The sequence below is a fragment of the Tachypleus tridentatus genome, chromosome 9 (genome assembly GCF_004210375.1).
Source record: "Tachypleus tridentatus isolate NWPU-2018 chromosome 9, ASM421037v1, whole genome shotgun sequence".
NCBI lineage: Eukaryota > Metazoa > Arthropoda > Merostomata > Xiphosura > Limulidae > Tachypleus > Tachypleus tridentatus.
The window spans coordinates 131,305,749-131,320,580 of NC_134833.1; the positions used below are offsets into that span (position 1 = coordinate 131,305,749).

General features: G+C 31.0%; 1 protein-coding gene across 1 annotated transcript in view; it reads left to right on the forward strand.

Moving 5' to 3' along the window:
• Window positions 1–14,832, forward strand: part of LOC143227488 (uncharacterized) — a 457,070-nt gene that overhangs the window by 334,359 nt on the left and 107,879 nt on the right. Inside the window, 10 exon segments of the mRNA XM_076458930.1 lie at window positions 216–374; window positions 1,015–1,144; window positions 1,908–2,047; window positions 2,814–2,979; window positions 4,514–4,657; window positions 5,251–5,439; window positions 6,179–6,342; window positions 6,898–7,027; window positions 12,382–12,646; window positions 12,649–12,782. Of these exon segments, the coding sequence (XP_076315045.1) occupies window positions 216–374; window positions 1,015–1,144; window positions 1,908–2,047; window positions 2,814–2,979; window positions 4,514–4,657; window positions 5,251–5,439; window positions 6,179–6,342; window positions 6,898–7,027; window positions 12,382–12,646; window positions 12,649–12,782 (1,621 nt within the window).

Sequence of the window (14,832 nt, forward strand, 5' to 3'; positions counted from 1 at the left end):
AATAAGAAGTAATTTCAAGTCATTATTACTCTCATATGTATTAGTGTGTGTTTGAAGTATTCCATGTATAAAGTAGAGGTATCATCAAGGACAGAACAGTTTGCAGAAGATGAACATTATGAGTGGATAAAATTAAATGGTCTCAAGACAAATTTCTTTCCACTAAAACAAAGATTTGATTAATATTTATTTTCACAACTTTTCTTTCTTCACAGCCTGAAACAAAACCTCCAGTTTTTACCAAGAAGATTCAACCCTGCCGAGCATTTGAGGGAGAATCTGCCCAGTTTGAATGTATTTTTACCGGTACACCAATCCCAACCATCACATGGTACAGGGAGAACTTCCCCATCACCTCTTCTCAGGACTTCATGGTATGCTTAAATTTGGACACTGACTTGTGTACGAGTATTTAATTATTTTGCATATAATTTAAGGACCTGAAATCTTTCAACACTTAATTCAGTGTTTATATAGATAAAATTATGTAGAAAAATTTTAAAATCTTACTTCTTCTATATTTCCCCTCAGTCACATGGTGGTATGTGTGTGTGAACTTACAATGCTAGAAACTGGCTTTCAGTACCCAGCATGGACAGAACACAGATAGCCTATTCTGTAGTTTTATGTTTAACTACAAACAATAAATAAACAACAATCTTCTATATCATTAGTCAAAAAAGAAACTATTCATTAAGAGACAGTTAAACCTTCACTTTAGTATATTATAATGATTATGGAATTGTCCCCTGTAAGTTTAAACTGTAATACCTTTGATAAAATACACATTGACGACAATGAGTATATGGTATTATGCACATAACTGAACCATAATATATATCTATATAATCTTTCTGGTATGAATATAAACTAGCTTAATCATAGTTAGTATCTTTGTAGAAAATGGACTAATGTATCATAGATTTTAATTTTAATTTGTTTTTTGTTCTTAAATTATGTCTTCTTTTAGCTACTTATATTTATTGATTTGTATATACCATTATTTTCTTGTAGGTCAGTACAACTGATAATACTTCCACACTTACAATTCGGGAAGTTTACTTAGAAGACAGTGGCATATTCAGTGTCAAGGCAGAAAACAGAGGAGGCACTGCTAAATCATCCAGCAATTTAGTTGTTGAAGGTATGATGAAGGAACTAAACTGAATTATAGTTTTATTTTTATTGACAATTATCATCAAAGCTATTGTGGTAACTCTTCAACATGTAATATCAATCTAGTGTTTCATACTTGAGTTCTACTTATAATTAGATATCAAAATTAAACAAATTTCCAAAAATTGAATATTGGAAAAGTAGTTCTTTATTCTGTTTTTTAATAGGAAGACAAGAAGAGTGATAAGTTATTACAAAAATGTTAAAGTTCATTATTAAATGTAAAGTAGAATTGATGTGATTGGAGGTTATATACACTGTTGTGGTGTGCTTTTTTTTTTATGGAATACTATATGAAAAGTCTCCTCATCAGTAGCTGTTGAATGGTATTTGAAAGTGATTGTGAATATTCTTCATCTTGGTATTTTTTGTTTATTGCAATTTTGGTTCAAATACTACCTCTGAAAAAACTTACAGCACACATTCATGACACTTATAGAAAATCTAAGAACCTGGAAGATAGCAAGTTACATAACCAGTAATATCAAGTGTTTGAATTATTGGTTATAATAAGGAAGACATGCATGACATTTAAGAAAAAAATAGAATCATAAAATTAGTTAAATGAATAAAGGATTCTTCTAAGTGAAAGTTTTGGAAGATGTTTCAGCCTTCACTTATCCTGTACAAAGAAATGTATTTCACCAGCAGTGACAGAAAACGTTAATGTGTTTCTTGTTTTTACTATGATTTTATAGCTTTCTGAATTTTGAACATGACTTTTTTTCCAGAGAGGAAAGAGGAAATAAGGGGTCTTGTGCCTCCAAGTTTCACTAAAACACTTCAGGAAACCTCTGCCAAGTCTGGTCAGTTGGTACGGCTAGATGCTCGTGTTTCTGGATCCAAACCATTAGATATATACTGGTTAAAGGTGATTTTATAGTTCACTGAGTATTTAAGAAAATATGCCATTTAATAGTGATAAAAATATGTAGAAAGATTGCCTTTATCTTAATAATGTTTACTTCTAGTAAAAAATATTGAAATTAAATTACTCCTTTCTTCACGTAATGTTCAACATAGTTTAGAATGAAGAAACAAAACAGCAAGTGACTGTAATTTGAAAACATGATTTTGTCTAATCTAGTAAACAAGTTTACACAAAGTTTAAAGACTTACGGTTTAGTAATCTTTACTAGAAAACAAACAGTTTGTTTATAAAAAAGGCTCTTCAAGAAGTACCTTAAATACACTTTACTGGAAAACAAATAGTTTGTTTATAAAAAAGGCTGTTGAACAAGTACCTTAAGTACATACAAAAGTGTCTGCTTCAGGTCTCGTGCTGTTCCACACAAATGAAAAAATTGTTTTTTGGTTTTTTTACATTTGCTATTACAGTTGTTTAATATAAGTTATAAACTAATCACTTAGTTTGAGCCTTAATAAAAATATATTTTTATGACAGTTTTTCGAACTTTGCATAATGGAATTGCACATTTATTAAAACTGGCTCTGGACCTATCACAGTTAGCTCTAAATAACCCACCTGGATCAATGATATAAACTAGAAGTGGATTATTTTCATGACTTTAAAAAAAAAAGGCCTAGAATAGTTTTTGTTAACATACACAAACACTTTATACTTTCTCATTCTCAATTCTTTTAAGACTGATTGGACATGAATAATATTTTTGCAGAATGGAAAGAAAGTACTTCCTGACATAACCCACAAGATGCTAGAAGAAGATGATTTGTGCACACTTTTAATTCTTGAAGCTGCCCCTGAAGATACTGGTACTTATGAATGTGTGGCTCTCAATAAAGTAGGAGAAGGTCGCTGTCAAGCCCAAGTAAATGTTGAAGGTATCTGTCCACATCTTTTAAAACTACTTTAAACATGGATATTGTGTTAGTTAAGAATACTTTACTTTTGTTTACAGGTTAAACTTAATGACGAATTTTTAAAACCCGATCACTAGATCAGGACAAAGGTCCAAAGTCAGGAAACTTCCACCTTATTGTGAGAGCTAACAAGTGTGTTTTGGTTCAAAGTTTCCTGACTTTGGACCTTTGACCTGATCTAGTGATCGGGTTTTAAAAATTCGTCATTTCTACCAACCATAGACATGTACATTGTACACAAGTTGTTGTTTTTTTCTGGAAACCAACCAATTTGCATAAATGTAATTAACTTTTTTGTCCATTAAAAATTTCCTGGTAAACTTCAGTCAGTTGATTGCTCTCTGTAGCAAAACCAGTAGTTAATTAAAAATGAATTATAGTTATACAAACTTATGGAAATTACCAATTTTTAAAAACCAATCTAATCTACTGGTCAGGTCAAAGACCCAAATTCCAGAAACTCCTGCCCAAATCATGAGAGTTGGCAAGTATGGCAAAAAAAAAAGTTTTAATACAAGTTACTTTTACATGTATTAGTGTTTTTATGACTTTCAAAGTTTGGCAGTGTAGGAATTATCTTCAGCTAAGACAGTTTTATTTTTTTAATGGGGTGTTTAGCCTATGAAATGGGTCAGTTTTAGGTGTGGTGAATGTAGTTAATTTCAATGAGAAAGGGTCTCGCTGAGTGTTTTATTTTAAATTTAAAATGTATTTTGGTGATGGGATGGTCTAAGTGGACCAACATGTTTTTTGTAATCCTTAAGTTATAATAAAATATTTAAAATTATGATTAAATGATAAATGTTAGAGTAGGCATTACATGAAATTACGAAGTTATTTCTAAGTCATACATACTTTGTTGCCTTTGATGTTACGTAAGTATGTTTGGGGAATATTTGGGTTTAAGATTTCAGATCATTGTCATGTTTATGGTACTTAAAAATGTAAATTAACTGTGCAGCTTGCATTTATGACTTTTGAAAGAGCTAAAATTACCTAAACTTTTATCTTTTCAATACAAAGTTTTCATTATTCTTTAATGGGAATTAAAAAAAAGGTTTGAGTTGGTTGTTTTTTAATGCAAAGCTACGTAACAGCTGTTATTTGTGCTGTGCATACCACAGGCATTAAAACTTAGTTTTTTTAGCTGGCCACTGGGGGTATTAAAAAAAAGAATTATCTCATGATTTTCACTTTTCTTGAATCAAGAGTCTTAATTACTGACATTTCAATGTATAAATATTATATCTATTATAAGTAATTGTGTTTCAAGAAAAGTATTGGTTATATTCACATTCTGTATTTTTTTCTCATAAACTTTATTGTAGGGCAATAATGTTAAGGCAGTTATTTTCATTGTTACATACATAATCTAAAATTAGTATATTTTGATCAAACTGTGAAGCAGTAAGATTTTAACATAGTGATTTTTTTATTTTAAGCAAATGAGATTTAGGATAAAAATACTAAAAGCTAAAATAACCTTTTATTTTAGCTACTGTTCCTAAAGATAAACCCATTTCACCAAAAGAGGCACCAAAAGAAGTCAAAGCACCTGAACTCTTGGAGCCATTAAAACCTGTAACAGTGAATGAAGGACAGCCAGCAGTTTTCAAATGTCGAATCTCAGGGTCGCCAGGTTAGTTGCTAACTAAGAAATCAAAGTATAAAAATATAATAATGGGGCTTCTGCTAAAAAGGATAAAATATGAAAATAAAAGTTACAGAAAAGGGAATTATTTGGTCAATGTTTTGGAGAAATTATGCTTACAATACTTTTTTTATGAAGTTTTGATGGATTTCTTGTAATTAAGAGAGTGATAAAATTTCCTTTTTTATTCTTATTTAAAAAGAAATATAAAAACCTTTCTACTACACTATCTTAACAAACTTAATAAATCACAAATAGTTGAGAAATGTTGTGATGCAGGCCATTCATTTTAAATATAAATACTTTATGGTAACTACATCGAGGGAGTTGTCAGTTTGGTGGCCTATGTCATACTTAAGTGTAATTACAAGTTAATTTCATTTTTTAATAACTAAATGTTAATTACTAATTAGTTTCTCACTTACATTTAGACAGCAAATCTTCTGACATTTTCTGTATTGGCAGTGGCTGGGAACTGATCCTAAATATAGGATTTAAGTAGAATGCAAACTATTATATACTGTGCATAAAAAAATTTTGTAAGTGTTTCACAAAAGTTTTTTTTCTTTAATTCTTTAAAGCACCACGAGGAAAGTGGTTCCGAGGAGATACCTTGATCAAACAGTCTCGCTACTTTTGCATGTCTGTTGAGAAAGAAGTCTACTCTCTGCGAATCTCTGAAGCTTTTCCAGAAGACAAGGGCATCTACAAATGTGTAGCTGCTAATTCTACTGGGACAGTTTCCACAAGTGCTAACTTAAATGTTATTGGTAAGCATATTATTATTTTTCTTTATTTTGTATTTCAGACCTTATAAATTACATATAGATATATTTAAGTTTGTGGATTGATAGATTTTCTAAGTGATTAGTGCTGAGAAAATTTATATTTGTACAAATATACTAAATGATGTTTCTTAATATATTACAAATATCGTTTCTACTAAGATGAGAGTACATAAAAATGGGCTAAGTTTTTATTGTGGATGAAAGCCTACATGTTTAGTAAACATATATCTTTAAGAATGAATACTGTCAACACCACTCCAATCATTATATCCAACTTGCAGTAATATTATGTGATTGTTTCTCTGAGTTCTAAGTGTTTAAACGATGTAGCGTCCCTAAACCTTAAATGGCTTTCTATATCATCATGTTTGGCATTATTTTAATAATTTTTATATGTATTCATGATAAGAGTTGTTACTAATCTATTTATCTGATAGATGATATGATAATAGCTTTTACAAAAACAACCCAAAAAAACAGCCAAAGCCTACGAAAATCAACATTTATAATTTCATGATATTAGTGATATTTCACCATTATGTTTCATAAGGTCATTGAAACAGAAATGAAATGAAAAATTGAAATGAAAAAGTCATTGAGTTTACTAGTTACTATCTGCCATTAACTTTCTTACCTACTGCTCATATTTTTAACTGAGCAGTTATCTCAGGAATGTCATTAATTTATGGTGATTTTTTTTCATAATTTCCTTTATATATAGCTCCAGAAGTGACAGAAGTTCCTCCGTCCTTAAGTCCACTAGCTGACCTCACAATACCCGAAGGATCCCCAGCAAGGTTTGTTACCAGTGTTACTGGGGTTCCAACCCCTCAGATTGTTTGGTATAAAGAAGGGACCATGATCAAGCCATCAAGAGATTTTCAGGTAATTGTATAACTTTAAGTTTATCATTTTTGTCAGCTAGATAATATTTATTGTGCTTTGAAACACCTCGAAAATTACAGAATGTTTTTTGATAAACTTACAGCTATAGTATTATGAACTAAAATGAAAATAATACGTTTCATGAAATAACATTTTAATTCGTAATAAACTTTTGCTTCATAATTTGCTCTTATTTTAATTATAAATTTTAAACTGCCGAGACTCCTGCTTTGGCTTCTACAATACTTCTGGATGGCACATGATGACTGGAGATCTCACAACTACATGTCTGCTAGCACAAGGTCATCAAAATCATATATTCAATACATTTCGAAATTGGTAAAATAGAAATTGTGAAACAAGTAAAATGAAAAATTCATTACATGACTTGAACGAGGGACATGCGTATTGTTTAAGACAATTAATTGTGATACGTTTTGTTTTAAACTGACCCACGTATTTTTTATTATTTCAGTTTCTATACAGAGCACAGCAATCGTATGTATTTTTTAACACTGTATGTGACACATTGTATATGTTCCTTTTTATATTCAGATGGCTCAAGACACTGGTTCATGTTCACTGGTAATTCGACAAACTTATCCAGAAGACGAGGGCATCTATACCTGCAAAGCCACCAATACCAGTGGACAAACAGAAACCTCTGCTCGTTTGACAGTTGAAAGTAAGCACTAGAGTGCTCGTGTTCCCGATTCCAGATTCTTATTTTAGTGCTTCATAACATGCACGTCACAAATAACATAATATTGCCTGACATTTGTAATGGAAGCTGAATAATGTTCACTGAATTCGTAGCTATGAAATAACTTCCAAAATAGAGATGGACTATTAGTAGTCAAATGTGAAAGTTTCATTTTGTTATTGGACTGTTTGTTTGTGTCTATGAAACACTAAATCAATTTTGTTTACTGTTTGCATGTATTTGTTTTGTGTGGCTTAATGTTTCTGTTATTTTTATTATAGTGTTTTGAAAGTTATTAGTGTTGTTGCTCATTTGTGCTTTAGTGATTAAAAGATTACTTCGTGAATTGCAATACTAAACATGCTCACCAAATTACGTCCCCTCGTTACATTAAAAACATCGTATATTCAACGCGTGTTTTAATATAATCTGATAGTATAACGTAACGAGTTTTTTTGGTGCATGTTTTCTTGTAGTGTTTGTTAAAATGATCTGCGTTTTATATGTTTTAAATACATGAAATCAACTCGGAACACTGAACGTCCAAAACAACGAATTTAACAAGTGCGTTTATTTAAATTTATAGCTCTTAAGCCTTGTTGCTGTGGTTAATGTAATCTGTTTAATAAATTCATTTTTTGTATATCTGAAAACATGCAACAATATCGAAAACTGAAGGAATTCATGAAATAACTTAACAATTTTTGAAGTATTATTAAAAATGTTTTTAAAATGAACGATTTTGCCCATCGATTTACTGTTGCATGCCTGATGACGAGAAACCCACGTGAAATAAAAACGTATTCTAAAGATGGCTGGTGTGAGTATTGAAACTTTAATTAAAATAAAGTGCAAAACAATTTTTCTTAGTTCATCTTCAGGTTAACAACAACAAAAAATCTTGTTTTTGTTAACCTGAAGTTGACATAAGAAAGTCGAAACGTTGTTCTTTATTTTAAAGTTTATTGTATTTTAAAGTTTTAATATCTATGCTAGCCGTGTTGAGAATACATTTTTGTTGCATGCCTTGTTCAACAGAAATTCCTTTTTTTATTCACTATGTTCAGATCCCATGCATGTTTTGTAATACCAGCGAAGATGACAGTAAATTTTCTGTGGAATTTTGCTGCATATTAATGATGTAGATAGAATGAAATTAATTTCATCTAAATGATGGGCATTTAAACCCAAATAATTTTTTAGTTCACAAAAGTTCTGTTTTTATATTATTTTAAGCATCATATTGTTCCTTTTATTTATTGCACGTAGATAATATTTATTTCGTGTAGTTGTTGAACTTAAATATTAACTTGGGTCTGCCTGTAACACGTAAATAAAACACTATTACCATAACTTGTTTAATATATTAATGTTATTTACCTGTATATATATAACTGAAAGCGGGTTTTCCTGTTTGTTTGTTTTTTTTAATTCTTAGATTCAGAATACTTTACAAATGTGTTTGTTATTATAGGAAATTGGATATTTTGGGCGTAATGGGGCCCTATTTCCTAATTTAGAAAACTTGCCGGAACCCGAAATACTTTTCTTTCAAAGGACAAAAATAGCTCAAGTGTTTTCCTGATTTGGTCTTGCGAATGGGGACTGGGTATGTAGTTCATTCCCAGAATTATCCGCGAAAGCATATCGGCTTGCAAGCTCTTCCACGTTAACGCCTAACTTTAGGTTTCTTCACCAATGAAGACAGGTTCATATGTTTATTGTTACAGAACAGACCCCAGTTTGAAAATTTTTACAATTCCCTTTGTCTCTCGTATCAGTTTAATTCATTCATTCGTCAAATTTATGGGCGAAAATCCATTAGAAACTTTTTTTTCGTTATACTTGAGACACTGTGGAAGGTAACCTGTATCGATTTTATACCATTATTGTTGTCACAAAATTTGTATTGTTATAGAAATGTCAATAAAGCTTTCGCTGTTGTTGAAATCATTTTTCATTAAAATGTGTGTCCTCGATAAAAGTATTTTGTCAATTATAAATTGAAGGTTTGAAGATTTTAAGTTTAAAATGCTCGTAACAAACTGTAAAGTCTAATCTTAGTTGATTTTTGATGTATAACAAATAAATTGTGAACCATCAAATACAACATTTGTCCTTCCGAAAAACGTATTAAGTATTTTAATCCCATATACAATAGTTACTCGAAATAGAATAGCTTTAAAAATAAAAGGATTGTGCGAAAAATCACCAGATTATTGAAATGATGCGAAAGTGTTTGATATGTCTTTTCTTTTTTTCCACTTATTTCAGGTTGCACAGACCTCCTAAAGTTAAGATCACGATATATAGCAAAGCGATTACCATTGTAGAAGTTCCACCTATACAATAGTATTTAGGCTATTTAAATAAGAAGCGAGAAAACCAGTAAATTGTGTGTGTGTGTTTTCTTATAGCAAAACCACATCTGGCTATCTGCTGAGCCTGCCGAGGGGAATCGAACTCCTGGTTTTAGCCTTGTAAATCCATGGGGGGGCATTAAATTGACTGGTTTATCTGAGACTCGAGTTAAAAACCACGTTAGGCTAGATAATTTTTACAATGTTTTATCAACATTGGAAAACTTTAATTTTTATCCAGTAGATTATTTAAATATGTTGTATACTTGTCATGTATAGGTCTTTGTTTTGCTGTTGAAAATATTTTTCTAAGTACTAAGTTTTGTATTTTGTTTTTTTCGCTGTTACATTTACTTCTATCAATTAATTCATTTAATATTATTAAACAAGCATTATACAGTAATATCGCCAAAAGATAAAAAGTTTCGTACGCTCTTATGATGAGTCCCATTAACGATCTGAAATGAAGAACTCGCACAGAATGAAATTTATATCTATTTGTAAGGTAAAAGTGTAAACGTTGTTAGATTATTATTATCCATGCAATATGATAACTGTGCGGTCAGTAATACAAAATGTTAACATCAGTCGCAAAAACACTATGAATGAGAAGGATGCATATTAACTTGACGCGTTTTTGAACTATTATAGTAAAAATAATCAGATGTTCGAAGAAACCAAAAAGAGGTTTAATGGGGAAAAAAAAGTACATTTTTTCAGTTTTGAATAAAATCAGAAACGGGGAAATGACTGACATAAATTTTGTTGCGAATATTTATTATTAATAATATTACTATTTATTATCTATAATATTAATATTTATTGTCAACAAAATTAATATTACTGATAATAATAAATATTAATGTTATTATTATTAATAATATTTATATTTATTATTAACAATATTAATACTTATTATTAATAATATTAATATTTATTATCAATAATATTAATATTTATTATAAGGCAAAATAGTTTCAAATGCTTCGCAGTTTTTCGTTATTTAAATTCGTAAAATGAAATGAAAAAAAGTAATATCAATCGGTTTACATAGTATATCAGTGTTAATAATTTACATAGTACATCAGTGTTAATAATTTAAATATAGAAAAAATAAAATAAAATAAGTTGCTATGTATATATATATACATTCTTTAAAACACAAAAATTACATTTCATGAAAAAATAACACATTTTGAGCCAATCAGTTAACTCAATGAAAGATTGTTTTAAAACAGAGAAACTGCATTTCACTCTAAAAACAAATTCTTGTCAGTCCTATCAGGGTTTGGAATGTTTTAAATAAGTTTTCGTCTGGAAATAAACAATATTAAAAAAAAAACAACGAAATTAAGGCATTTCATTATAAAAATTGCGCTCCGCATTTGACCGTAAGTATCAAATGATTTTTAGTTTCAAAACGATGTTACAAAGAAATATTGGACGAAACATCGAAATAATTGGTGAAATATTATATTATTGACAGCACATAACTTGTCAGTACACACGTTGCTTATAAACTTTCATTTTGTGTACCTATAGTATAGTCTACCTGTTTAATCAATCAATCTTTTGCATCATTTATTGAGCTTTTATGGATAAATTGACGTAACGTATGATATTTTTAGGGTTTTTTTTCCAAACTTTTTGGAAACATAACATATTTGTTACGTTTGTATAAAAGTATAAATTACCCCATATAAGGAATGTACGAAAGTCTGATAAGAAATTAAAGAATTTGAAAATTACCCAGTCAGTTCGAACATAATGATTAAATGTCTCAAATGCGTAAACATTATGAATTGAAAACACTCGCAACGTCAAATACTGACAAGGAATGTACTGTTAAGTTATTTTTACAACATTACCCAATAGATAAGCTAAAAGTACGGCTGTAATGAGTTACAAATGTGGCCTAACATCACAAAATTCGTCATTTTAAACTAGTTATAATAGAAACATAAAAATAACAGGACAGACTTTAAGGTTTAATGGCTTATCCAAGAACGTTTTATAGAAGAGTGATTCGTACAATAAAAACATTTCAAAGCCACAAAATTCATTCTTTCACTCTAAACTACAAACTATTTGTATGGTCTGTGGGTTTAACTGATCCAAAGTATTAAGTCATCAGTCAGAATATTAGAAACTCTATGACGAACAGAAAGCAAATTAGTTGTTTGTTTTGAATTTCGCGCAAAGCTAACTTAAGGGCTATCTGCGCTAGCCGTCACTAATTTAGCAGTGTAAGACTAGAGGGAAGGCAGCTAGTCATCACTACCCACCGCCAACTCTTGGGCTACTCTTTTACCAGAGAATAGTGGGATTGACCGTCATATTATAACGCTCACATGGTTGAAAGGGAGAGCATGTTTGATGTAATCGGGATTCGAACCCGCGATCCTCAGATTACAAGTCTAACCCCTTAACCCACCTGGCCATGCCGGGCCTAGAAAACAATTTAACATGCTTCATCATATCCATGCGAAGATTTAAAAATATGTACATTAAACTTCAAAATCCAGTTTACATAATTTAGAATTACAATATTGTGAACCTTAAACAGCACAGTCTTAACTTTGATGTTAAGTTACCTTCATGTGACCGTCACGAACTCTTAGTAACTGTAACTATAATCCCCTATTCTTTAATAAAAGAGTTACAATAATGATAAATTAATCTACCAATGCATCTTGAATATAGAGATATAATGATATAAAAAACGTGGCTCCATCTACAACATTCAAAATCAAGGATAACAACTTCAGTTGTATGAAATATACATTTACTATTATGTTTTCCAAAAGAAAAAATATATTAATCAATCACATCCTTCTTAAAATCAAAATAGTTGAATTTGTTTGCTATTTATAATGCAAATATCAACCTTCTAGAAATAGATTGAAATTCGATGTGATTTGTTTTTATAATTTCAAACATTTACATACCTATACACATGTATATACATTTTTCTAGAAAAACCTTCTCAACCTGAAGAAATGAAAGCTCCAGGTGTGACAAAAGCCCCCCCTGCTCCTAAAGAACCTTTCTGGAGACAAAAGGAAAAGAAGAAGCTCCCCGAAGAAGAACATGTCATCCCACCTAAGTTTATCAAGAAACTAAAGCCACTAACGGTTAACGAAGGTAAAAAGGTTCTATTTGAATGTAAGGTTGAAGGATACCCTCCCCAGAACTCACCTGGTATTTTAACGAACGTCCATTGCAGCCGTCAAAAGACCTCAAAATAACCCACAGGAAAGATGGCACAGCGATGATGGAAGTTAAACAAGTGAGTCCCAGTGACTCCGGAACGTACACCTGTAAGGCAATCAATAGAGCAGGGGAAGACACGACTACTTCTGAACTTACTGTCAAAGGTAATTAAACATTAAATATATCTTAATATCTCAGTACTTTTTCCCTTCTGATTCTATTCGTTGATGTTTCTAAATAACTTTCAGATACGAACACCTAAATTTTAAGAACTGATAACAATTAAAATTATTCTGTAGACACTAGAAATACGTTTTCGAGTATTTCAAGTTCTATTTTGTAGAAATATATCTCCTCAAAAAAACAAAATTATATACGACGTAAACACTGTGTTTCTTGGCATTATTAGTTATTGTTCATCACAAATATAGATATTATAGCCTCTTCTAGCACTTCATGGGATATTTCTCTGCTAATCTTTCAATGCGATAACGTTTCAAATTCGAATTTGTGGTAGCACTTAACGTTGTTGTCACTTCAGTGCATCATGCTTTTCCCTAACACACGTCTTTTCATTTTTTAAGCAGAACAGCCAGTTCTTCTGAATTGTCATTCATACAAATAATACAAAATAATTTACTAAAGATTCTATTTAACTGTCAAAGTAAAACTTTCCACTTGTCATATAATTGCATTATATTTCTGTTATGCACGAAGATAAATGCATTTTCACCTATTAATTAGTTCTTCAAGCAAATGAAACATGCAAAAACAATAACTGTTCTACAGGCTTAGACTATTACCTCGTCGTAGACTCGTTTCATAACCATCACAATCTATAATAGTAAACATCCTGACGAAGTGATGAAAACCGATACCGAATGAAGATTCTAACATACATTCTTGTCTCTCGAGTTGTTACATCAGTGAACCAAATTATTAGTCCCAAAAATTCAGAATTCCATAGGTTAACGACAATATTACTTACCCAATAAGTATGGCTGCGAGTTTTAGTTCTTCAAGGTTTCATTTTTTGGTTTCTCTAAGGCTTTCACAGTTGTTCAAAACGTTCACAGCGGGTCATTTTTCACGTACAACTCAAGAAGGACTAGTGTGCCACCTACACTTTTGCCTAACCGAAAGACGTTGCATAGAATGTTGTCGCTAGTAAGAATGTTAGCAAAGGGCATCGACTTACATTTTTCCTGATAATCCAAACCTCCCATTCGCTTTGCTGATGATAAAACACTAGGTGCAGCGAGTTACCCTACTAAAAATAACGTCAACCTCATCTTGCCCGACTCTAAACATAGTTGTCTAGGTTAGAAAATTTTCTTCAAGAAGGGTTCAACATTGTTGTGACGTTAATAACCGTACAGTGCACAGGGTTAATGGGAATGAGATATTTTACGTTATATGTAAATTTTTAACATTCGTGCATTGGGAATTTGAAGCAGCAAGGAAAGATAAATATTTACGTTATTCAGATACTTGTTTATTTTAAACACAATAAACACAAGTTTAGTGAATTCCGTTTAATTAATGTATGATCTGTTTTCTTATGATGATTTGCTTCAACCCAAATAGATTCTTTTAGTATTTACCAAGCTTTTAATGGTTTTAGCCTGGTTGATATCTTATTTTTAGGCTATCGCCTCTTTCTAATTATGTTTTATAATCACTGCATGTAAATGTTTACAAGAGCAAAGCTAGGATGTGTTTTAAACAAATCATACATGTCACGATATGCTGATCATTAGTTAAGATGTACGTATTTTTTATAATTTTAAAGTCTGAGACAGACGATTCAGTCTTTATTTTAGATGGTTTTCTTTCTGTTTCCATCTGTCATTCAGTTCTACAGTGTCCCGTTTGTTTATTTTACTTAATTATTTCTAAACGCCTGAAAGGAAAAGAAAAAATGCCCGTTAGGCTAAAATAGACTTTCATTATTTGGATTGTTTTGAATTTCGTGTAGCTTTAAATGAGGGACGGCTAGCGCAAAGGCTAGTCATCGCCAACCACTGCCAACTCTTGGGCTACTCTTTTACCAACGAATAGTGGGATTGGCCGTCATATTTATAACATTCCCACGGTTGAAAGAGTGAGCATGTTTGGTGCGATGAGGATTCGAACCCGCGACCCTCAAATTACGAGTCAAACGCCTGGGCCATAACAAAAACAGCATTCTATAGTTCACGTCTTAACTTAGCT